At 47.2% G+C, this 22795-nt stretch overlaps 1 protein-coding gene across 2 annotated transcripts in view; it reads left to right on the plus strand.

Annotated features, from left to right (window-relative positions):
* The window catches only part of Pde8a (phosphodiesterase 8A), a 153331-nt gene that overhangs the window by 105489 nt on the left and 25047 nt on the right, over window positions 1-22795 (plus strand). For both annotated transcript variants that reach the window (XM_023710717.1, XM_004623326.2), the window contains exons 9-14: window positions 5570-5658; window positions 7338-7389; window positions 7475-7517; window positions 12748-12825; window positions 21088-21158; window positions 21366-21530. In XM_023710717.1, the coding sequence (XP_023566485.1) occupies window positions 5570-5658; window positions 7338-7389; window positions 7475-7517; window positions 12748-12825; window positions 21088-21158; window positions 21366-21530 (498 nt within the window). The remainder of the gene's footprint in view (window positions 1-5569; window positions 5659-7337; window positions 7390-7474; window positions 7518-12747; window positions 12826-21087; window positions 21159-21365; window positions 21531-22795) is intronic.

A 22795-nucleotide genomic window follows, 5' to 3' on the forward strand; every position in this document is an offset into this window, starting at 1 on the left:
GTGTCCTTTTTATCCCAGGACAAAAGAATAAGAAAACCGAGGCCAAGAAAGTACATATGATTAGCCAGTGAACAGAGAAACTGGACACTTAAAATCATTGCTTTCATCTCTGTGATAGGTGAATAAGTCGACCTCCAGGTTACAGATCTGTGGAGTGGCCGCTCCTGGCTGGTGGCTGGGGCAGAGCTGCATTTGCAGAGCTTCCCTCCTTTGTGGTGCATTTTTAAACACTGGCTGTATGCAGAGGGCACTGCGCTAGATTCTGGTATACAGAGAAGAGCAGATGGGAATTCTGACTTAGGAAAGCACATGGACCGCAGTAGGAGACAGAAGGAGCAGTCAGGGAGGTAGGTGGGTGGCTCAGCACCACTCCTTGAAGGTGCAGGCAGAACCCCAGGCCTGGTCTGCAGGGTGTCTTCTGACAGCACCTCCAGGAGGTGACTTTAAGGCACAATGGGAAGGGGAACGCCACTGCTTTCCCATTCCTGTCTGCCAGGCTATTCCTCACTGGCACAGTGTGCCGGGCCTGCAAATCTGACTCCTTGGGTGGCCTGTGTTGCTGTGTCCACTGCAGGGTCCCTGGTGGCAGCAGTGCTCCTTCCAAGGGGCTGCTGCCTTTGCTTCCCCTCTCTGAGCATAGGGGAAGAGCTAAAGAGGAGAGCTGGGACAGGCCTGGCTGCTGTGAGGTCTGGGGGTACGTGGGAGTGGCAGAAGCGGGCACCAGCCAGCAGGTTAGCCTTCAGCTTTCCAGTTGGAGGGTGTTTTCTTTTTCTAGAGGGAGTTGAAGGTCTGTTTTGTGGGGAGAGAATGAAGAGCTGAAGTGGATTCCCATGTGCACTGAGACCCTAGCAGCCGCAGAGGCCTGTCCTGTTGCTACTTGAGCCTGATGTCTTTTAATATACATATACATATATACATACATACATACATACATACATACATACATACATGGATACATTTATTTGATACAGAGTCTCCCTACACAGTTCAGACTTGTGATCCTACTGTCCCAGCCTCTCCCACGTTGGAATTACAGGCGTGTGCCGCCATTCCCAGTTTCAGGGAACATGGCACTCAGTACCAGGGATGGAACTCAGGCTTGCACTTGCGAGGCAGGTACTTATGCCCTCAAGCTGTCTCCCTAGCAGAGCCTGGCATTTTGATCCCTTGCTGCTACTAGGCCAGCTGGTGTTTTTGTGCTAGGTGCGAACCAGGGTAATCTGTGAATACACTGCAGTATTCTCTGTCCCCATCCCAGGGGTGAAGTTGGGGGTGGCGATAGAGATGAAGTACAAAGAGGGCTAGCTGTGTCCTGGGGTACATCAGGTCTGTGCACACTGTGCCACACTGTCCCTGGCCAGGGTCTGAGGAGGTTCTGAAGCTGAGCTAAGAAACCTAATCCACTGTGCATATAGAAAGGGCTCACAGGTTTGCTGGCTTCGATCAAGAAGAACTTGCAGGATACATCAGTAAGAGGTTTCAGGAGGGTTTATTAGGCAGACTCAGACAGACAGACAGACAGACAGACAGACAGACAGACAGAGACAGCCAGAGGGGGAGGGAATGAAGGAGGGACGAGAGAGGGAGAGAGACAGAAGCAAGGACATAGATTTTTTTGAACAGGTAGCATTTATGGTTTTTGTTGTTGTGGGTTTTTTTTGTTGTTGGTGGTGGTGGTGGTTGTTTGTTTTTAGAGGTAAAATCTCCAGGGAAAGGTGGCCCAACCCCCAGGAAAAGTACTGGCCTATATTGTTGGTATGAGTCCACTTTTGTTTTTTGATTTTTTAAACAAAAAACATACAAAAAAGTATTTTTTCTTTTCGTATTTTCTCTACTTGTTCCTTTATCTTCTGGCTAGGGTCCTGCTCCTTAGTTTTTTAAATAAGCCAATTGATGGACTCTTAGTGCTCCTGAGGAGCTTTGGGTGTGCTGGGTCTGGAAGGAAGGAGCCTGGACTTAACCAAGAGGCGATGATGTAGACACGTTGGGTGACTTCATCTGAGGCTTAGCACTGCAGTTTTCTTAAAATACAATTTTTAGTTAACATTTTCTTTTTTCTTATCTCCTTTCTATGAATGTTTTATTGCTCCCACCGCACTTCAACCTCTGCTGGAGTTACATGGTTGGGCACCAGGTTCAGAGGGCCTCAGACTTGAAGAGCAGATCTGTTCTCTGAATCCTAAACTTAGGATGAGCAGTGGGAAAGATGATCAGATACTAGCCCTGTAGGCTTCCGGGGTGTGTGTGTGTGTGTGTGTGTGTGTGTGTGTGTGTGTGTGTAAGGTTTCAGTTCTAAACGGAATTCTGTTTGTGTATCTCCGAGTTCTTGGGGAAAGTGAGAAAGTGACTCTTCAGTGGATACCTTGCTGCTTTGCTGGTGACCCTGCAGCAGGCCAGTCCTGTAGGTTCTTAGGGTGAAGAAGAGAAGCCTGTCTAGGGAGGACTTACTGGGGGAGCCAGTGTCTGGCAGCACTGGGTGCAGTGATAGGCCAGAGCTTGGGGACAGGCAGGCAGAACAGAGACTCAGGCAGTGGTCGGTGGCCAGGGCTGCAGCACCAGAGTATCAGGGGCTGGGTGTTAGACGTGCAATTTGGAGACTCCTCAGGCCAGAGGAGACATTCTGATACTGCACAGGCCCTTCACCCCTCATTTTCAGTTAGCTGTCTTTGGGGCAGAATTGAAAGGCACCTTGACTTTTAGCCCTGTACTCATGCTTCCTTATATGCCAGTTTCATTCCTCTGGCTCTACTTTTTCTTCTTCCTCAAGATCCTCCTGTCAGGACTCTAGGACCCATGATCTCTCTTCTTTTCAAATCTTTAAACCTTGTTTTTTCTTCTGGAGATCTTGAATTTTTCCCCTTTTCTTACTCTTACCGTAACACATACTTGGTACAGGGTATGTCAGCTGCTCAGATGCCTACTGACCTTCCGGCCTGCCTTAGCTCCTGGTGTCCTCCTTTCCTACTCTGCTTTCTTCTGCTTCTTAGGGGGCTGGCCTCCACCACCTACTGTGGTCCCTCAGAAAGCTCCTGAGTTGTAGAGGCAATGTTCTACACAGTGTAGCGGTCTCACAAGTCCCTGTTTTTTTTTCTTTTTCAGCCTCTTCCAAGATCCAGTTCAACATCCTATTGTCCCTTTGAAATTCTGATTTCCTTTCATTCCCCAGTCAGAATTTCAGTGCCTCTTCTGGCCCAGGCTCTGGACTGTTCTCACAAGCTGCCTTGTCCTCGGTTCCTGGAGTAACTGTGATTTGTTTTCCTGCCCTTTGATCTTCTCTGTCACATCAGTCACCAGTCACATGGCTGTCCGCTTCCTAGCCTTTGCATGTCTGCTGCCCATGTGACCTTGTACAGGTCTTCTTCACACAGCCGAGAATTATGGTGGCTGAATCCAGTTTGGTCCCCTTCTCCCAGAACTCCCCATCCCTCTTAGTTTACCCCACAGTTTTGCATGACTAGTCTTAATAAATCATCCCGTCATGTCCCTCTCTGAGCACCAAGCTTGGATGCCTTAGCTTGGCGAGCAGGATTCTGTAGTTGACCTTGGCTACTCAGTGAACAAAAGCCCCAAGTGTTCCTGCTTGTTTACTGTGTGTAAGTGCTATACTGGCCCAGGGAATAGGACAGCTGGATGAGGATTATTTAATTCTGAGGACACGGGGTGCCAAAAGGGACTGCGTCAGCACTGGAGCATGGCACACAGCTCATACCGAGGGACTGGAGGGAGGCCCAGGCTTGTGGCTGTGCTGTGAGGCACCCACCTGGGAGAGCCTGTGACAAGGCTCAGCACCGTGCTAAGAACCAATCTTTATGTCAGTGTACGTAGTAGTACTGTCATTATTCTGGGGAACTAAAATTGACAGTAAGTGAATTTTTAAATATATATGATAACTACGCTTTACGTTAAATAAATATTTTTTGTTTCCATTGGCTACTAGGAAATTTAGCAGCAAATGTCACCCAAGCCAGGACATTGACTAAATCATCTCACTCTTCTGGGTGGATCATGGAGCTTTGGCAGCATGCATGGCTTGCGGTTCCTTGGCTTGGGATCTGTCAGTCACCTAAGTTTATGTGGAAAGAATGAGGAAAAAAAATCCTAAGTGTATTTTTTAAAGTGTTGACCTTGACTGAATTTTTTTAAGTGCTCGCCCTGCATGTCCCTGCCAGAACAGCTGGGTTTCTCCTATATATTTCTCTCTCTTTCCACTTGTAAATAGAGGTATTGAGTAATTCTTACATCATGCAATTCACCCAATTGAAATACACAGTTCAGTAGTTTTTACATGTTCATAGTTGTGCAAACATCACCACAGTCAGTGTCCCATGGTACCTTTGACAGGGAGCTTGAGAAGTAGCCATCAGTCCTGCGTGCTCCTAAGATGACACGTGGGCACCTGCTCTTCTTGCCTAGGTTTCCTGTTTGGTCCCTGCTGCTTTGGGCACAGGCCTCTCCCTGGGCTGAGCTGTGTTCAGGGCTGTACTGAGCAAGGCCTGCACCTCCTTCCTACTCCAGCTCCTGCTGAGAGCAGAGCTGGGATCTGTGGCTCTTTTTGATGTAGTCCTTTTTTGGTCCACTGTTTTCGGAATTGTCAGGAAGCATCATTAATCAGCCTCAGCCTCTATCAGTGTGCCTGGTTTCTTTTGGGTCCCCTCCCTCACACCACGAAGATGAGATCTTACCTTTGACATTGGTGTGTGGACCGCCATACCCCATGCAGAGATCTCAGAACTAACTGTGTAAGGTTCTGGACAGGAGACCTCAGCTAACCCCTAACGTGGAGGTCTACTCCCACTGGGGTCAGCTCTAGGTTCTGAGGGTCTCTGGAAGGTCAGAAGGATTGTGTAGCACTGTAGGAGTTAGTTCTGGATCCACAGTGGCCTTCCATAGCTTGGGATTAGCTGATCTCATGGAGGAACTCACTTTTTCAGGCTCTGTCCTTGGCTCTCCTCAGCCCTGAGAGCAGACATCTCTGCTCACCCTGACTATATGATTCTGCTGGAACAGCTGGGTTCTGGCTGGGCGGGACAGCCCAAATCAGCTACAGTGCTGTTTGCTCCACTTCAGCTAAAAACCTGGCTGTTGCTTTCTCATCCCAACCCTTCCTGTAGAGGACCAAAACTTCCTCCTCCCCAAGGGGCCTCAAGCCACTCAGAGCCACAGAGGTTCCTCCCATGCCCCACCCTGAGATTTTCCTCTTGCAGAGGACAGGAGGACAGAGGCCAACCTCCCTCCTCCCCTGCAGCAAGGGGCAGTAGGAGGGGAGGAACCTGGGCCCCCAGGGGAGGGAACGCTCTTCCCTCCTGGCCCACCAGCCTCTCACCAATGACCCCTAAAACATTAGACCACTTAGGCTGAGAGACCTGACTGTTGTCATCAGTGCATGAGGAGAGAGACTAGAGGCTGAGAAAAAATCGTTGGGTTACCTAAAATTGGGTTTGGGGTTGGGATCATTTTGTATGCTAATTGCTTTAGCAATGCTAAGTGAATCAGAACTGAAGTGGAAAATGTTCTTGAGCTTATGTTTTGGACCCAAAGTGCGACTAATGATGCTCACTTCCATTTATAGGAGTGGCAAGGCATTTACCATGCCAAGAAGAAGAATGGAGATAATATCCAACAGAATGTGAAGATAATACCTGTCATTGGACAGGGGGGGTAAGTGGGGAGCAGAAGCTTCAATTAATATTCCATATTTGGGGTTATTGCAGATTTTGCTTTGAATACTTAGGTTAAGACCAGAAGTGCTTGCAGGAGTTTAAAAGGCTGTGACAGGACAGGTGTCATCACGGGGTGGCCTTGTGGTGGTGTTTCCTGGGTGACTCGGCTGCAGTCTGGCTCTAGCAGTCTGTTCTAAACTGCATGGATGCACAAGAGATGGAAGTATTGCCACTCAAATCAGCATGTCAAAAAAAAAAAAATCAGCATGTCAGTTTTTTAAGCTGTGATAAGGATGATGACTCATAGCCTCTATATTTAAATTTTTTATCTAGTCCATGTACTGTTTCTATAAGGCTTATCAAACTATATAAAAATATTTTGAATGGTAACAGATAAATCCTTATGTAAACATGTGAGTACTGATTGGAAATTATATCAGAAGCCTAAAAGTTTCAAAAAAATTTGTCTCAGAGGGGGCCGGGGAGATGGCTCAGTGGGATAAGCGCTTCCCTGGCAAGTGCAAGGGCCTGAGTTCAATCCCCGGTTCCGGGAAAAAAAAAAAAAAGGTCTCAGAACCTAACTGAAATAACATGGGAAATGAAAAATTATGAATATGAGTTATACTCAACAGTAGATATACAACCATTAGAAATGACAATCATAGAAAACTGAAAAAAAGAAAATTTATAAAAAGAAAATTTATACTCTGAGTAACTACTTTGATGTACTATATTAAGTATTCTTATTTTTACTATTTGGTTATGAAATGTTATTTTCACTTAAGTTAAAAAAATAAGTTATAACATTAAATGCAAAAAGTCAGATCTAGGGTACGATCACAGCCACGAAAAGGCAAAGAAGAGCAGGAGGAAGCTGGGCCAGGGACTGATGCTGTACACGCAGCTGTCCCTCCCGGCTGGGCTTCCTCTCGTCACGTCTGCAGGGCTGTGATGCAAGGGTGGCACCATGCTTGTCTCCATTTGACAGATGAAGAAGCTGAGGCCTACAGAGCTTTGGGCTGTGGCCCCTGCCCCAGCCCTGGCCCTGGCTGCTTTGTGGTGGCACTGGGCACAGCTCTCCACACTGACAGAATTGCTCATGTGCTTTGTCACTGGGTTCTGCTGCCAGCTGGTGATCGCCTCAGGCCGATGGGTCTGTGTGGGCTCTCTGTTCTGATTCTTTGCCCTTTTATGTCCTTTCCAAAGTTTTTGCGATAAGCATAGAGGGCTTTGATTATTGGGGTGGGAGGAGAGAAAAAAGCTGAAGGGACAATAAGTAAATGGGAAGAGTCAGCCACGTATGAGCTAACCCTGTCACTTTGTTTGGATGTCTGGCCAGTCCCGGTCAGCAGAGCCTGGCCGCAGAGAGCCTGTGACCATGGCCATGAGGGACTGAACAGACTGCTCACCAGCCCTTGGGGACAAGCATCCTATGAAGGCTGTGGGCAGGAGAATGTGTGAGGCAACCAAAGGCCCTTGTTTGGTTGGTGTGCAGTGCAACTTTTTAAAAAGTGTGTGTGGGTTTTTTTTTTTTTTTTATGTGTTACTGAAATTGCTTCTTTTCTCCAGAGACAACAGAGGATGTTTATGAATTTTCTTGTATTTATTTGTGGCCTTAACTACATGACCATTCAGTGAGAATCAAGACAGAAATAATCCATTGTTTTCTACTTGCAGAAAAATCAGACACTATGTGTCTATTATCCGAGTGTGCAATGGAAACAGTAAGGTAGGTAAGGGGTGTCCTGGGTCGGGCACACCCCAGGGAGGTTTGCCGGCATTCAGAACTTAAGGCTTTAAAAATTCATTTTTAGGCTGAGAAAATTCCCGAATATGTTCAGTCTGACACTCACACAGGTATGGTGTCCCTGTTCCTTCTTAGTGTTTGTTAAGCAAAGCAAATCCTTCCTGCAGCAAGTTTACCTGGTGCCAAGGTGGGACCCCACTTTCCTAGCGCCGTGGCATCCCAAGGTGGTCAAGGAGTCTAGGACTGTGTGCTTGGGGCATTCTGCAGGGGCTGCAACCAGGAAGAGAATGTGGAGTCCAGGCTGTGCCTTCTGGGAGGAGATGTCAAGTGCAGAGCGGCTCTGCAGTCTGATCTGTGCTGTCCGGGTGGGCAGTGGGTGTCTCCCCACAGTGCTCTCGGGGAAGGTCTCCACTAGCAGCGTGTGAGGAGCTGGGCCCTAAGGCCTCCCTCATCTCATGTTTCTACCGTGCTGTGGGTCCCGTGTGCCTGCCCCACATCTGTGTTGCTGCAGGTTCATTTCCCTGACCCATGTCCTCCAAACACATTGTGGCTCTAGCAAGCTACTGCCTTCTCTGGCCCTCACAGCTGAGGAGGATGGGGTGATGGCAGAGGGCTGCCCATCAGGTGCCTGTGCACCCTATATACGCAGGCACTGTGCTCTGGCTGCTAGCTATCGGTAAGAGCCTCCAGGGAGAAGAATCATCTTCCATCCCTATGCCAGGACAACTTGTTCATTCTGGGAATTTTGTATGGGGGTGTGGGGTTGCTGAGGATCGAACCCAGGGCCTTCACACCAAGCTACATTCCCACCCCTTTTATTTTGAAATAGAACCTTGCTCAGCCACTAACTTGCCCAGGCAGGGTTCAAACTTGACATCCTCCTGCCTCAGCTTCCCAGAATTCTGAGGTTACAGGTGTGTTCCACCATACTCAGCCATTCTAGGAATATTTACTGTGTGCATTTCTGTTATAAGGTACTACACTCAGTTATATATAGTTTACTTAACTGAGGCCCTGGAGTGAGCCAAGAAGGGAGGGATTTAATGGATCAAGTTCTCTTTTTACAGTAAGAAAACTGCCTGGCTGAGGAACTTGTCCAAAGTTGTGTCCTGGAGTGATGTGCAGACACAGGGAAAGAAGCGGCAGTAGGCATGAGAAAGGTCTGGCAGGGCTGTGGGACTCACAGGAAGGGGTGCCCCACACAGGAAAGGGGTGCTTCACAGCAGAGGTGGATTTGAATTGGAAGAAGAGTGTAGAAGGAAGAGCATTCCAGCAACAAAACAGGCACCGTGGAGGGTGGTGCAGGGCGTGTTCTAGGAAGAGCAGGTATTAAATGTAGCGTGACAGGAAGGGTGAGCAGGGAGCAGGAGTTTGGATCAGCCATGCTCCTCAGCTGCTAGGGAGGCAGTGAGGCTGGTCAGCTCTAGGCAGTGGAGTCGGGATCTGGGGTGGGGAAGCATGCTCAGACCGTCTGAGTGGAAAGGTCTGTGGCTAAGCCCCTCTTAGATTGTGTTCCAACAGTTACTGTAGAAAGTGAGTCAGACTTTTAGTTGGGAGGAAAGAAAACACTGGCTGAGAATGAAAAGGTGGAGACACAGGAAGCAAGAGAACAGCGAGATAGGCTAGTGGTGTAGCACTGGGGAGGAGACCGAGCAGCCAGGGAGGTGTTTAGAGCCAGAGACAAGGGGAGTGGAGTGGAGTGGAGTGGAGTGGAGTGGAGTGGAGTGGAGTGGAGTGGACAGTACATCTGTCTGTCCATTTACTTCTCCACCACAGTACAGATTTCTACTGAGCACCGTCTTATGCTCCACAAACAGGTGAGAACTAGAGACATAGATGTTTCTGCAAACTTCCCAGATGTGGTACTGATGAGCTGGTGCCCAGGTGGAAAGGGGAGTGGACCCTCCACGGTTACAACAGAGGAGCATGGCAGAACCAGGAGCAGACATGGGCCTGAGACCACCTCACTGGGGGAGGGAACCTAAGCAGGGCAAGGAGTGGGAGCCTGGGGAGGGTGGACTGGAGCTGGAGAGACTTGGGCTGAGTACTTTTTGGGGGAGCGGGGCGTGGAGCATTTGTGAGAGAGTCTCTCTGTGCAGTTCAGGCTTGCACTCTCTGTAGCCCACGGTAGCCTCAAACTCACAGCAATCCTCCTGCCTCAGCCTCCCTGGTGCTGGGATTACAGGCATGTATTATCGTGCCTGGCCTGGCTTCACACTCTTAAGTGTTTCCATAGGGTCTAGGCATGGTGGCACACATGTATAGTCCCAGCACTCTGGGAGGCTAAGGCAGGAGGATGGTACTTTTGAGCCCATCCTAGGCAACATAGCAACTTGGTGATACCCATCTCAAAATTTTAAAAGGACTGATGATATGGTGATTCAGTGATTCAATCTCTAGTAGCACCAAACGATAACAATAATGGTAATAACAACATGGACAACCTTTTAAAATAAATGCAGGGGCCGGGGAGATGCTCAGTAGAATAAGCGCTTCCTTGGCAAGCGCAAGGGCCTGAGTTCAATCCCCGGTTCAGCAATAAATAAATAAATGAATAAATAAATAAATAAATAAATAAAGTAAATGCAAAGGGATTGGGTATGTAACTCACTGCAAGGGCCCTGTGTTCAGTCCCTACTACCATTTAAAAAAACCTTCAGTAGAAATTAAATCTGCTTCCTCTCCTTCCTCTCTTGCCACAGCCCGTCCTTGGTAAGCATTGCTTTTTTGCTTCTCTCACCGCACCCTGCTCCATCTAAACAAGCTTCTCCCTCCCTCCTCCAGGGTGCTATAAGCACTAGCTCAGCTGCCTCCTCTCTGCCCCACCCCAAGCACACTTTTCTCTCTGGGCTCCTCCTGCACCTCAGAGCCATTCTGGAGCCTTCCAGGCCCTTGTTCCTCATAAGACCCCACCCCCAACCCAGCCCCGCGGGATGGAGCGATGTTCATCTTCACACCCCTGCACGCTAGCTTCCTGTCACTAACAAAGAACCTGATTAACTCCTACAGAGAAGGGGTGTTGCTTGGCTCTAGTTTTAGAGGCTTCAGTTCATGGAGGACTAGCCCTATTTCTTTTTGGCTATGGACAAGAAATGAGGTGGGGGTATGGTAGAGCAACACTCCTCACTTGGGGCCAGGAAACAAAGAGGGGTCCCAGTGTCTTCTAGCAAGCCCACCTCCTAAACACCCCACCACCCCGGGACTAAGCCTTTACTACATAGGGCTTTAGGGGATGGTCAAGATCCAAACCGTCATACCAGTCCTGACTGGCAAGAGGTAGGTACCCAGTAAATGCTGAGCAGAGCAGCAGAAGAATGCAGTTCACAGTGGCCTCACCAGGCAGCTGCGTGGATAGGAGTTGGCCCAGAGCTCAGAGAAGAGAGAGATGCTGTATCCCCACAGGGTTAGAGGCAGTGTCCTGGAGGGAGAGCATCAGAGCTTGGCAGTGTCATCGAGGGCAAGAGAAGCGGATGTCCAGGCTGCACCAGGAACAGGCAGCTGAGGAGAGAGGAGGGGCTTCTGTGCAGGTGTGATTTACCTGCCCTCGAATGCCAGGAAGGTACTCTTTTGTCTGAGACACTGGAGGACTTGGGGCAGGTGCCAAGGAACGTGCAGGCATTTGCTGCAGCAGGCGTGTGTTCCCTGAGCACTGGCTGCTCATTACACACATGCTGGTCACCCAGGGAAGACTGTCTAGCGTCAGGTGGTGCACCGATGGCTGTTACTCCACATGGCTGGGGAGTGGGGTAAAGGGACCATGTCTGCAGGCCTGTGGCACCTCCATCATCACAGGACATCAGAGCTGGCTAGGTGGGGACAGCAGCCACAGTGAGAGACTGGCACTTGGTAAAGACTTCGTGATGGCTATGGAGAAGTCTCTGGCGCCGCACTGTGGAGCTGGAACCAGACCTGAAAGCTAGATGAGCTGATGGGCTACAACCAGATGACCTGGTCAGTGGAAGGGGCATGAGTGGACCACTGTTCCGCTCTGGAAAGGAGAGTGAAGGTCTGAGTGGGGACTAGCTGGGCCCCAGGAGAGCAAATCCGTGGGTGTGGCTGGCCAGCTGAAGGAGAGGAGGAGAGGTGGGTGCTGGTCAGTGACCTGCAATAAGGAGCATGGGAACACCAAGTTCATTTGGGAGAATGAGTTCATTTGTAGGGTCCACAAAGTACCCTCTGGAGGTGACTGGCACTCCATAGACGTCTGGATATGGAAGAGGCCTGGGGCTGGACAGCCACACAGGAACTAATCAGAGGCATGGGAGGAAGGAGGCCTCTGAAGGAAGATGTGCTGACTGAGAAAAGAGGCTAAGGATGCCAACCCCTAGAAATACTGAGTGCTCAGAGCACTAAAGTGCCTGCTTAGGCAGAGCGGAGTGGCTGGTGTTTGATCCCCAGCACCTGTGCTGAGATGGCAGTTGAGACTGGGTGTAGTGGCATGTGCCTGTAATCCCAGCACTTGGGAGGCTGAAAACAGGTGACTCACTACAAAAAGAAATACTGAGGGCAGGAGGTTGAAGACGAGGAAATCATGAAGGAAGTGAGGAAGGAATAGTGATGTGGAAGGGAAAGCAGGAAGGTGGATTCTGCAGGCCTGCGTGTCCAGAAGGCCAGCTCAGCTGTGTCTCCATAAGGAGAAGCTTGAGTGCCCTTGACACATTGACTGGTAGTGCCACAGGGACCTTAGCTTTCCTGGAAGCCAGGCTGGGTAAGGAATCATCTGGGCAGAGGAGGCGGCCCCATGAGGCTGTTGGGGTACCCTAGGGAGAACCAGTGGAGCATCCACCCTGCCCCCAACACACTTGCAGGTTGGCATCATTTTCTCAGCTGTGAGACAAGGCCATGAGGTGCATAGGGAACACTGAGCTTCTGCTCAGAGGAGGGGCAGGAAGCCTAGGAGAGCAGGAGCCTCCACAGAGGTGGGGAGGCAGGGTCAGCTGTCTCCGAAACACACTTCTGCACCACCTTAAGGGGAAGCTGTTCTCTCTGAGATGTTGTAGAGAAAAAGAAATTTTTATTGCCCTTGGGACAAGGATGGACAAGGGATCAAAATCTCCACCATTTTGTTCAACTACATGGAAGCATACTGGGAGGAATTCCTTGGCATCCCCTGGCCCTCCTGCCTGGTTACTGTCTGTCTCAGGGTTCTGCAAAGCCCTCAGCTGTGAGTGGACCTGGGGACAGCAAGAGACAGTCACCCCTCCAACCCAAGTTGTTCAGTCAGCACTTCTGTGTGCTATGCTGATTTTGCTTGTTCCAGTTCTTGAATTTGGAGTTTAAAAACTTCTAGTTTGGTTCCCTTTGCCAATATGCCACTAACATTTCTGTTTGTTTCCCCAGATAATCAGATGAGCAGACATAAAGACAAAAGGAAAGGCTCATTGGATGTCAGATCTATTTCCTCAAAAGCAAATGAAGGTGAGTGACAGGACCAGAGAAGAGAGCGGGCAAGTGGCCAGGCTGACCTCCAGCTTCTCTCTGGTCAGCCACATTTCACATTCTTGGGAGCAGAGAGACCTAGGAACCCCCTGGGCTCCACTCTAGGCCCTCATGGAGCCAGGGAACAAGGAGAACAACAGAAAACTTAGGACTTTTGTATTGATCTTCTAAGCTGAGGAGCAGGGGTCATAAGCCCACACAGTATAATTATCTGAGCAGTGTATTTGGTCATACTGAAAGATGCATTCTGTCATGGCTTCCTGTTTGCTGGGTGGAAGCTGCATCTTTTGGGAAGGGGTGAGCTCAATTTGGGAAATTTGAGGAACTCATGAAGCAAATATTTGTTTACTGGAAATGTAATTGTGTAAAAGATGATATAGATTCATGGCCTAAGGGGCCTAATTTTTAATGTGATTGAAACTGTTTCTAGAGAGTGTGGAGGCAAACATTGCTGCCTGTTTTGTACACACTCTGGCCCAAAGACAAAAGAATCGGACAGATGCCGAGCTGGTATCATGGCTCAGTAGGAAGCCAAGCTTTTTCAGGCAGTCATGGCTGAGGTCACATCTGCCTCATGTCCCTAGCAGGTGTGTGGCATGAGCTAGGCCTGCTGTGGGGGTGTCAGCAGGGACACAGTTCAGAAGAATGACCTCAGCTCACATCCCAGCTTCATCTCGTCCTATGCCACTTTGAGAGTGGGCATCCGTCTCCCATTGTGATGTCTACACAGTAGGGATAGCCACGCTGCCCAGAGGACTGCATGAGTTTTACATGGGTACGTGCTGCCAGGACAGGGTAGGCGTGCCTTAACATCTGCTGCCATTGTCCTCTTGCTCGGGGCAGTCAGCCTCACATTTGTGTGATCCGTGGCTCGGGGCAGTGTGGAATGGGGTGACACTGCTTTTACTCTGAAGTTACCTCATTGTAGCTTCCACTAACCCCTTACATTCCTTTGTACTTTCTTCTATTTTAAATTCTTTTGCTGTGTTTTTAAAAGCCATATATAAAACTTGACTTATAATTTATATACAGTAAAATACAGTCTTTTTTTGGCGGAACTGGAGATTGAACTCAGGCCCTTATGCTTGCTAGGCAAGCGCTTATTCTACTGAGCCATCTCCCCAGCCCTACAGTAAAATTCAGATGTCAAATATTCGAGTTTTGGTAATTCTACACTCCTATAACTGCGCCCCTAGCAGATAGGAACTGTGTGCTCGTGCACACGCCTTTCACTACGCAAAGGCAAATCATGATTTACCGCGCGTCACGCAGTTGGTGTCATCCTGTATGTACTCTTGTGTCAGACATCTTTCACTTTCTTTCCCTGTTGGTTTTTGAGATAGGGTCTCACAGTGTAGTCCAGGCTGACCTCAACTTCACAGCAGTTTTCTTGCCTCAGCCTCCCAGTGCTGAGGTTAAAGATACACACTGCCACGCCTGGCTTCTTCCACTCATGTGAGTGTTTTAGATGCACTGACATTGCGAGGCGTACCAGTAACACATTCCTTAGTTCACTCTGCTCAGTGGTAGTCTCTACTAGGTGTGTAGTTTGTCTGCTTGTCCACCAATGGATGGACATTTGTGTGGTTCCCACCTGAGACTATTCAGAGTAAGGCTCCACGTGCTTACACAAGTCATTTTTGGTGGATGCAAGTGCTTACCTCTCAGCCAGGACAAGGCAGACAGTTCAGTGAGGGTCATGCTGTGTTCCTGTCCGTCACTAAGCTAGGGAAATACTGACATGGAAAATTTTAGCCATTCTGGTGGTTTCAGTTTTACTTTTCCTTGTGACTAATGAGATTGAGCACCTTTTCATATGCTTGCTGCCTTTTGACAGTGTCTTCATTTGTGAGGTGCTGTTAAGACTTTTGCCCATTTTTAGAATTAGGTTCGAACTGAGCCTTGGTATCATTCACTCAATTCCCTCTTGGTAGAGACCTTAATTAAAAGATTTAGCAAATGGACCAAGAGTATGCTGGGATTAACTATAGTAGGGATAACTTGCTTAGTGCTATTGATAGCCAGCACAGCCATTGGCTCTGCGGCATTAGTTCATTCAGTACAAACTGCTCACTTTGTCGACAGTTGGATAAGAACTGCTGATGACAGCTGAAAAATTCAAAGAGAAATTGATGTTAAATTGCAGGCTCAAGTGAGCATTTTAGAAACCTCTGTCCTTTGGATGGCAGATCAAATTGAAAATTTACAATGACAACAAGGTTTAAAATGTCAATATAATATGACCTGCTTTTGTATCGCCCCATTACCATATAACAAAAGTCTTCATCCTTGGAGATTAATCAAGAAACATATACAAGGAACTATCAAAATATTACTTTGGATGTAGATGCTTTTCAGAGAAAGGTATTGTTAATGTCACAGCAGACAGCCACTTTTGATGCCCAGATTAAAGACTGGGATAAGTTTGCTAATGCTAGAGAGCAGTTGAATCCAGTTGCATATCTCAAGGCTCACTTTTGGTTTTATATTAGAATTGGTGTACTCATTCTTTTGTTTATAATCCTTCTATTAAAGTGTGTCATGGAGGATTCTCAGCCGAACAACAGCTATGGGCTATATAGCCATGACCAACACTGCTCCAGCTTCTTCAAAACAAGGGGGAACTGTGGAGAACCACCTGAGCAGCTCTCCTTGAAAGAAGAGCAAGGGGCCGGGGAGATGGCTAGGGGCTGGGGAGATGGCTCAGTAGGGTCTGAGTTCAAATCCCTGGTTCTGCAAAAAAAAGAAAGAAAGAGCAATGATCTCCATTTTGACTGAGCCTGATCCTATTTCATTGTATTGATATGTATTGATATGTATGTTTATCCTTCAATTGACCTTAAGCAATGCATATTGGTGTAGCTGAGGTGCTGGTGATAGTCTTTGAAGGTGGTGTGCATGTTTCCCTGGTAACCTACACCTGCTGCTCCTTAATGTGAGTCGAGTTGAGACAGGACTAAGAGCCAGTGCTCCATGCTGTCATCTGGGATCGAGCCTGGAGATAGAGGCAATGACTTCCTGGAGCTTGAAAGATTACATCACAGCTGAAGCACCAGATCCTGGAAACATTAGATACTATCTCAGTAGCACAACACAGATTAATTTCTCTGCCTAGCCTCTCTGCATATAGCAGAGGTAAGTGCAGGCCACCCACCTAGCTCAGCTCATAGTACTTACCTACTTCCCATAATTCTCAGTCATTCCTCCTCAAGCCACTCCTCCGCCACTGAATAAAACCAGGTGCAGTCCTGGGTCAGCCTCTTTGTTCCAGAAAGCCACCTTTGTGGCTGGACTTAGGGCCCTTTGGCTCCCCAGTAATTATTAAAAAAATAATAATAAAATAGAATTGGATTATCTTTTCTTGTTTGTAAGTTTTTCACATAATCTAGATATGGGCCATCTGTTGGATATATATATATATATGTATAATTTGTTTTTTGAGACAGGCTCTCACTCTGTAGTTCAGCAGGCTGGTCTCAAAGTCATGGCAGTCTTCCTACCTCAGCCTCCTGAGTGCATGTACCACCATGCCTGGCTGCATTTGTATATTCTTAGTCTGTGGTGTGCCACTTACTCTCTTAATAATGTCTTTGGAGGAGTGGAGGGCCTTATTTTTAATGAATTTCATTTTATCAGTGTTTTCTGTTATGGTTTAGTGCTTTTTGTATGCCACTAAAATTTTTCTCCATCCCAAGGTCATGAAGATACTCTTCTATATTTTCTTCTAAAGTTTTACTGTTTTATCTTTCATATAAAATGGATGGTCCACCATGTATTTCACTGTGTACTAAACTAATATCAAAATGGATCAAAGATCTAAATATTGAAATAGAAACAGGGGCTGGGGATATAGCTCAGTGATTTAAGCACCTGCCTGGCAAGCACAAAGCCCCAAGTTTGATCCCCAGTACCACAAATACATACATACATACATACATACATACATACATACATTCATACATACAACACAGTCCCCTGAAAGGTGAAATAGTTAAAAACCTTTAAGACATTAACATATGGGCAGGCCTACTTAAGCACCTACTTAAGCAGAGCACAGTGGCCAGGCTTTGATCCCGGCCTGCCATGCTGGCCCCACCCACAGGGTGCACTGAGATGGTGATTGAGACTGGGCATGGTGATGCACGCCTGTAGTCCCCGCACTTGGGAGGCTGAAAACGGGAGAAATACTACAAGTCCAGTCTACGTAGTGAAACCCTATAGACCCTGTCTTAAATACAGCGGGGGGGGGGGGACATCAACATAGGTAAGGACTTTCTGAACAGAACTCTAGTGCAACAAGAAATAATCCCAAGAATTAACAAATGGGATCATAACCAACTTAAAAGGCTTCTGCACAGCAAAGGAAACCAACAGTGAAGTGACAAACAGAAGAATGGACAAATATTTTTGATAGGCACTGTGCAGAAAGAGGACTAACATCAAGAATATATAAAGAATTCAAAAAAATTAGCCTCCCTGCAAAATAAAAGACCCAACTCAAAATGGGAAACCAAAATAAGCACTTGTCAGAAGAAGGACAAATGGGCAATAAAGGCATGAAAAAAATGCTCATTGGGGCTGGGGAGATAGCTCAGCGGTCTAAGTGTTTGCCTGGCAAGCACAAGGACCTGGGTTCAATCCCTGATCCTGGGTTCAATCTTCTATTCCCATGTAAATCCAAATCCCTGGGTACCACATGCCATGCTGGCCCCAAAACCAGGAGTGGTGGTGCATGTCTGTACTCTCAGCACTGAGGAGGCTGAGACAGAAGGATCACTACACGTGTGAGCTACATAGCAAGACCCTGTACCAAATTAATTAAATTTTTTAAAATGCTCATCAGAGAAACGCAAATTAAAAGTACATTGAGTTACCATCTTACCCCAGAAAGAATGGCTACCATCAAACAGTCTAATAACAAATGCTCATAGGAGGTAGGGGAAAAGCACGTCTATACTAGATTGTTAGTGGGAATGTGAACTAGGACAACCACTATGGAGATCACTCAAAAAACTAAAACTAGAAATTCCATTGGCCCAGCTGTTCTCCTACATATCTTCTGGAAAAGATCATACTATAATGATCTGTGTACACCCAGGCTTAGAACAGCACAGTTCATAATAGTTAAGTCTTGGAAGCAGCAAATGGATAGACAGTGTGGTGTTATACATAAGAGAGTACTGTTTTGTCATAGAGAAGGCTAAACTTGAATGATTTTAGGAAAACAAATGCATCTTGAGACCATAATGTTAAGTGAGATAAATCAGACACAAGCTTAAATACTGCATAGTTTCCTATATATGAGAAACAAAATGCAAACAAGGATATAGAGAGGCCAGCGAGATAGCTTAGCCATCTAAAGTGCCTGCTTAGGCAAGCATGGGGACTGTGGTTCAATCCCGGCACCACATGCCGTGCCAGCCCCATCCCCAGGGAAGGCTGAGCCAGCCATAAAAAAAAAAAAAAATTAAAAAAAGATATAGAAAGTAGAGATCTTCATAAGAGAATGTCAGGACAGGAGGGGAGGGAAGAGGAAAGCACGGAGCACGCTGTGTCTGCACTGGTGCCACGCAGCAGTGAAAAAGCATCGTGTAATGGGAGCATGTGCTGTCAAGCAATCGAAATAATATTTGTACTCCATTTCAAATTTATGTCATTGAGGGTAAGTCAGGATCAAAGATGAATTCCCTTTCCTACTCCCATGACTCATCACCATACAGTGTTTGGCAGGAGCAGCGTGAGTTTAGACCAGGTGACCAGGTGCGTGGCCTGTTCCTGAGCTCTAATCTGCTCCCTGTCGTACTTGCCGAGGCCCTCTGTAACCTTGTATGTCTTGCTAGCCGGCAACATGTGCTTGTTCCACAGCTCTTGACTATGTTAGGCCTTTTGCATTTCCACGCAGCTCTTAGAACTAGCTTATTTACACATGTTCTCCTGGGATTCCTCTATTTTGGAGGGGAATCCATGCCTTGATGTGTAGATCAATTTTCACACTACTGGAATCTTACTCCTGAGCCTGTCAAACTGTGGTGGTGGTTTTTTTGGGCAAAACCGGGGATTGAACTCAGGCTCTTGTGCTTGCCAGGGAAGCACTTATTCCACTGAGCCATCTCCCTGGCCCCGCCTGTCAAAGATGCTATATCTCCATTTAGTTAGGTCTTTTCATTTTTTCTCTGTAGCATTTTGCATTTTCATTGTAGAAATCTTATAAATCTTGAATTAGATTTTTTATTTTGTATGTGTGTGTGTGTTTTAGGGAAGGGTTTACAGGGTGTTCAGGGTCTCACTACTATATTGGACTTGTAGTGATTCTCCTGTTTACAGCCTCCCAAGTGCTGGGATTACAGGCGCACGCCACCATGCCCAGTCTCAATTGCTGTCTCAGCATGCCCCAGGTGCAGGGCCAGCATGGCAGGCCCAGGGATCAAACCCCAGGCCCCTGCACCTGCTTGAAGGTGCTTTAATCCTCTGGGCTATTTGACCGGCCTTTTTTTTTTTGGCAGGGGGCGGGGGCAGAGTCTCATTATGTAGTGCAGGCTGACCTCGAACTCATGGAAATCATGCTGGGATGACAGGAATATGCCACCCCATACCTGGTAAACTTATTCTTTTTTTTTTTTTTAATTTATTTATTTGTGTGGGGGGGGTGGCCAGCTCAGCCCACCAGGGGGCGGGGCTGGCTGGCATGTGGTGCTGGGGATTGAACCGCGGTCCCTGTGCTTTGCTAAGCTTGTTCTAAGTAGGTGCTTTAGACCACTGAGCCATCTCACCAGCCCCTGGAAAACTTATTCTTAAATATTGATAGATTTTTATGGTATCATAATGGTGTTTATTTCAACTTCTAATTGTTTGTTATAGGATAGAGAAATAATGGATCTTTATATATTAATCTTATACTTAACCTTGGTAAACTTAGCATACAGAAAAGCATAAATAGACTCTTTGGGGCTCTCTGTATGCATGATCATGACAATCTTTATACCTGTTGTTTCTTTTTCTTACTTTATTGAGCTTACAATATGATTTTTTCCAATTATTTTCAAAATAAAAATTTCCATGTATCTATTTAGTTGATAAAACTTGTGTATATTTAGCATATACATGTATATGTGTGTGTGTGCGTATATATATATATACATATATATATATACAATGTTTTAAAATATGTACAATTGCAAAATGACTAAACTGAGCTAAGGAACATGTGTTATTTCCTGTCCTTATCTTTGTTTTTTCGTTTTAGCAGTTTTCAGTAGCATTAGAGTGACCATGTTGTACAGATCCATATTGTTTGACTCTTAAACATGAATATGACTTCCATTATTTTTTCAATAAGCCTTTTTATGACACCGATTAACTGGTTATTTTTGGTTTAATGACCTTGTTATGTAAAATGGAAAGGTGGAACCACATGCCAGTCACCAAGATTTAAGAAGTTTTATTGGTTCCCAAAATGTAGACCACCTGAGGCCCCTGACCTGGCTCCCTGGGGACAGTGTTCCTCCTTGGGCCTTGGTTTCTCCGGTGACATCAGGTCAACGCTTCAGTCTTCAAAGCTGCCTCTGGCCTTTGGGTCTTTGGTGAGCGGTGCTGCTTAACAGTGGGGCACCATTAACACCAGGCCTCTGCCAGGCCTGGGTTCTCCCCTCAGAGGACCACATCTTAACAGCAACAAAAAAACTCACTTTTAGAGCCTCAGAGCTACTGCCTGCCTTGTTTGTTTACAGTGTTTAATTAGCTTGGGTTAAGCTGAATGGTGAAAAGCACCCACAGGAACTTTGAAAAATATAGCCAGCATTCATGTATTTCAGTTCATGGTGAAATGAATTTATTGCGACTGCCGTATACAAAGAGCCCATATGGTATTGTTTTCCAGAATGGTTTTAGTTCTGGAGAGCAGCGAGTGAATAATTATAAAGCTTTATTGTTACAGGCACAAAGAGACCGTTTGGCCTTGACTTGCTAGCTTGTCTCCTGTTTTCTCTGGCCTATGACATCAGAAGTTCTGTGCAAGTGGACAAGTGCATCCTAGTGCCTAGGACAGCAGGAAACAGTTGCTAGCTAGGAGCCCATCTGTTTCCATGGAAAGGAAGCTCAGTCACTGAGCAGTCCTGGTCCCAGTCCTTGCCTAGGCAGCCAAGCATACTGAGGCCCAGGAGGAAGAAGGGTCACACAGCTTTGGCGGTTGGGACCCATACCCAGGGTTGTACACACCCTGATTTCTTACCTGTCTCCCCACAGTTTCCAGCCAGAGACGACACTCCTCCATGGCCCGGATCCATTCCATGACCATCGAGGCACCCATCACCAAGGTGAAGCCATGGGTAGCTGTTCTGCATCAAGCACACCTGGCATGTTGGAAAGCTGTGGTCACAGCTGGATGTGCCGCTTGTCCCGGAGAGGGGCTGTGTGATGAGCGAGCTTAGCTTCATGAAGTGTAGTGGCACTGTTAAGCACCCCTGCCACCCTGCCTCTTGCCACTGTCCCGTGGCTGCTGAGGGTTTCTTTCTGTGCTGCAGGTGATGAACATCATTAACACAGCACAGGAGAGCAGCCCCATGCCGGTGACCGAGGCCCTGGACCGCGTGCTGCAGATCCTCAGGTCCACTGAGCTGTACTCACCACAGTTCGGTGCTAAGGATGATGACCCTCACGCCAGTGACCTTGTTGGGGGCTTAATGTCCGTAAGTTTATCTGAGCAGGCCTCTGGAGAGAGCCTGTCTGTCCTTGCTTATTTCCTTTGAGGTTCTTTGTTGAACAAAGCTCTCTGGCTGTGCTATCATCCACCTCCTCCTCCCCATGTGGGGACCGTGGCCTGGGCAGCAAGGGAGGACTGAACCTACCTGGAAGCTGCGGCTCCAGTTCTCCACTGACACTTAAGTTTTATAAGTAATTTATTGATAAAAACCTTTCTTAGCTAGGCATGGAGGTGCATGCTTGAGGCTGAAGGCACGAAGATCATAGTGAGTTGAAGGCCTGCCTGGGCTACATAGACAGTGCAAGCCGGCCTGACGAGTCCATGTCTTAAAACAAATGAACCAAAAAAGCTCCTTTCCTAGTTGTATTAAATATTTTGTAAACAAGCAGGAAGAAAACTTTACCGAATGTTGTGTACCAAATTGCAAAACAGGAAGACTCTTTTATTCTGCTGTATGTACTTACAAAGGCACCAAGGGGAGGGATGTGGGTCACACACAGTCAGAGGAAAGAAGGCTGTGGGAGTCCAGGGGCCTTTGTGTGGTCCCCTGAGAGGACCATGCCTCTCTAGCCCATGTGGAAAGAGAGGAAGGGAGGGAGGGAGGGAGGGAGGGAGGGAGAGGGAGGGAGGCAGGGAAAGGGAGGGAGGGAGGCACAAAGGAAAGAAAAAAGATTACCCCATTGCTACCTGTCAACTGTTACCTTCTCAAAAACAAAATTCTCCCTCTCAGCTCCGGGGTGAAGTCACTAGACTGTGTAAAGGAAGGTGTTAGGTGGCAGTCTGGAAGGTAGAGTGGCTCTCAGCAGCACTGACCGCCCTCTGTGGCCTTGCCGTCCATCTGTCTGTCTGGACCGCCTGACCTCCTGTGGACCAGGCAGTGTCCTGGACGTCAGTAGATTAGAATAGCCCTGGGCAGCGCTAGAAGAGGTATTGGGAGGATTGTCAGGAAACTAAAATCGCTTAGAAGGTGAGAAAGAATCCAGGGCTCCCAAGGAAGCTGAATGATGTAGGAGAAATATAACTCCAAACCTGCTAGATGCCATACTTGTCTAGTTCATGTCCCCCAGAATTGAAGAATGAATTACAGGGAACATTTGGGGTTAAGATTAGGAAAGGTTTACTGACAGATAGCTACTGAGAGGGTGCAGTGTCAGTTGCCACTAAGGCCTACTGTCAGGGGTAATTTTTTTTTCCTTTTCAAAGTTTTATTGATAAACAGATAGCAATGAGACAGTTTCAAATCAAATCGGA

This window comes from Octodon degus, unplaced genomic scaffold (assembly GCF_000260255.1).
Source record: "Octodon degus isolate 3935 unplaced genomic scaffold, OctDeg1.0 scaffold00002, whole genome shotgun sequence".
Taxonomy (NCBI): Eukaryota; Metazoa; Chordata; class Mammalia; order Rodentia; family Octodontidae; genus Octodon; species Octodon degus.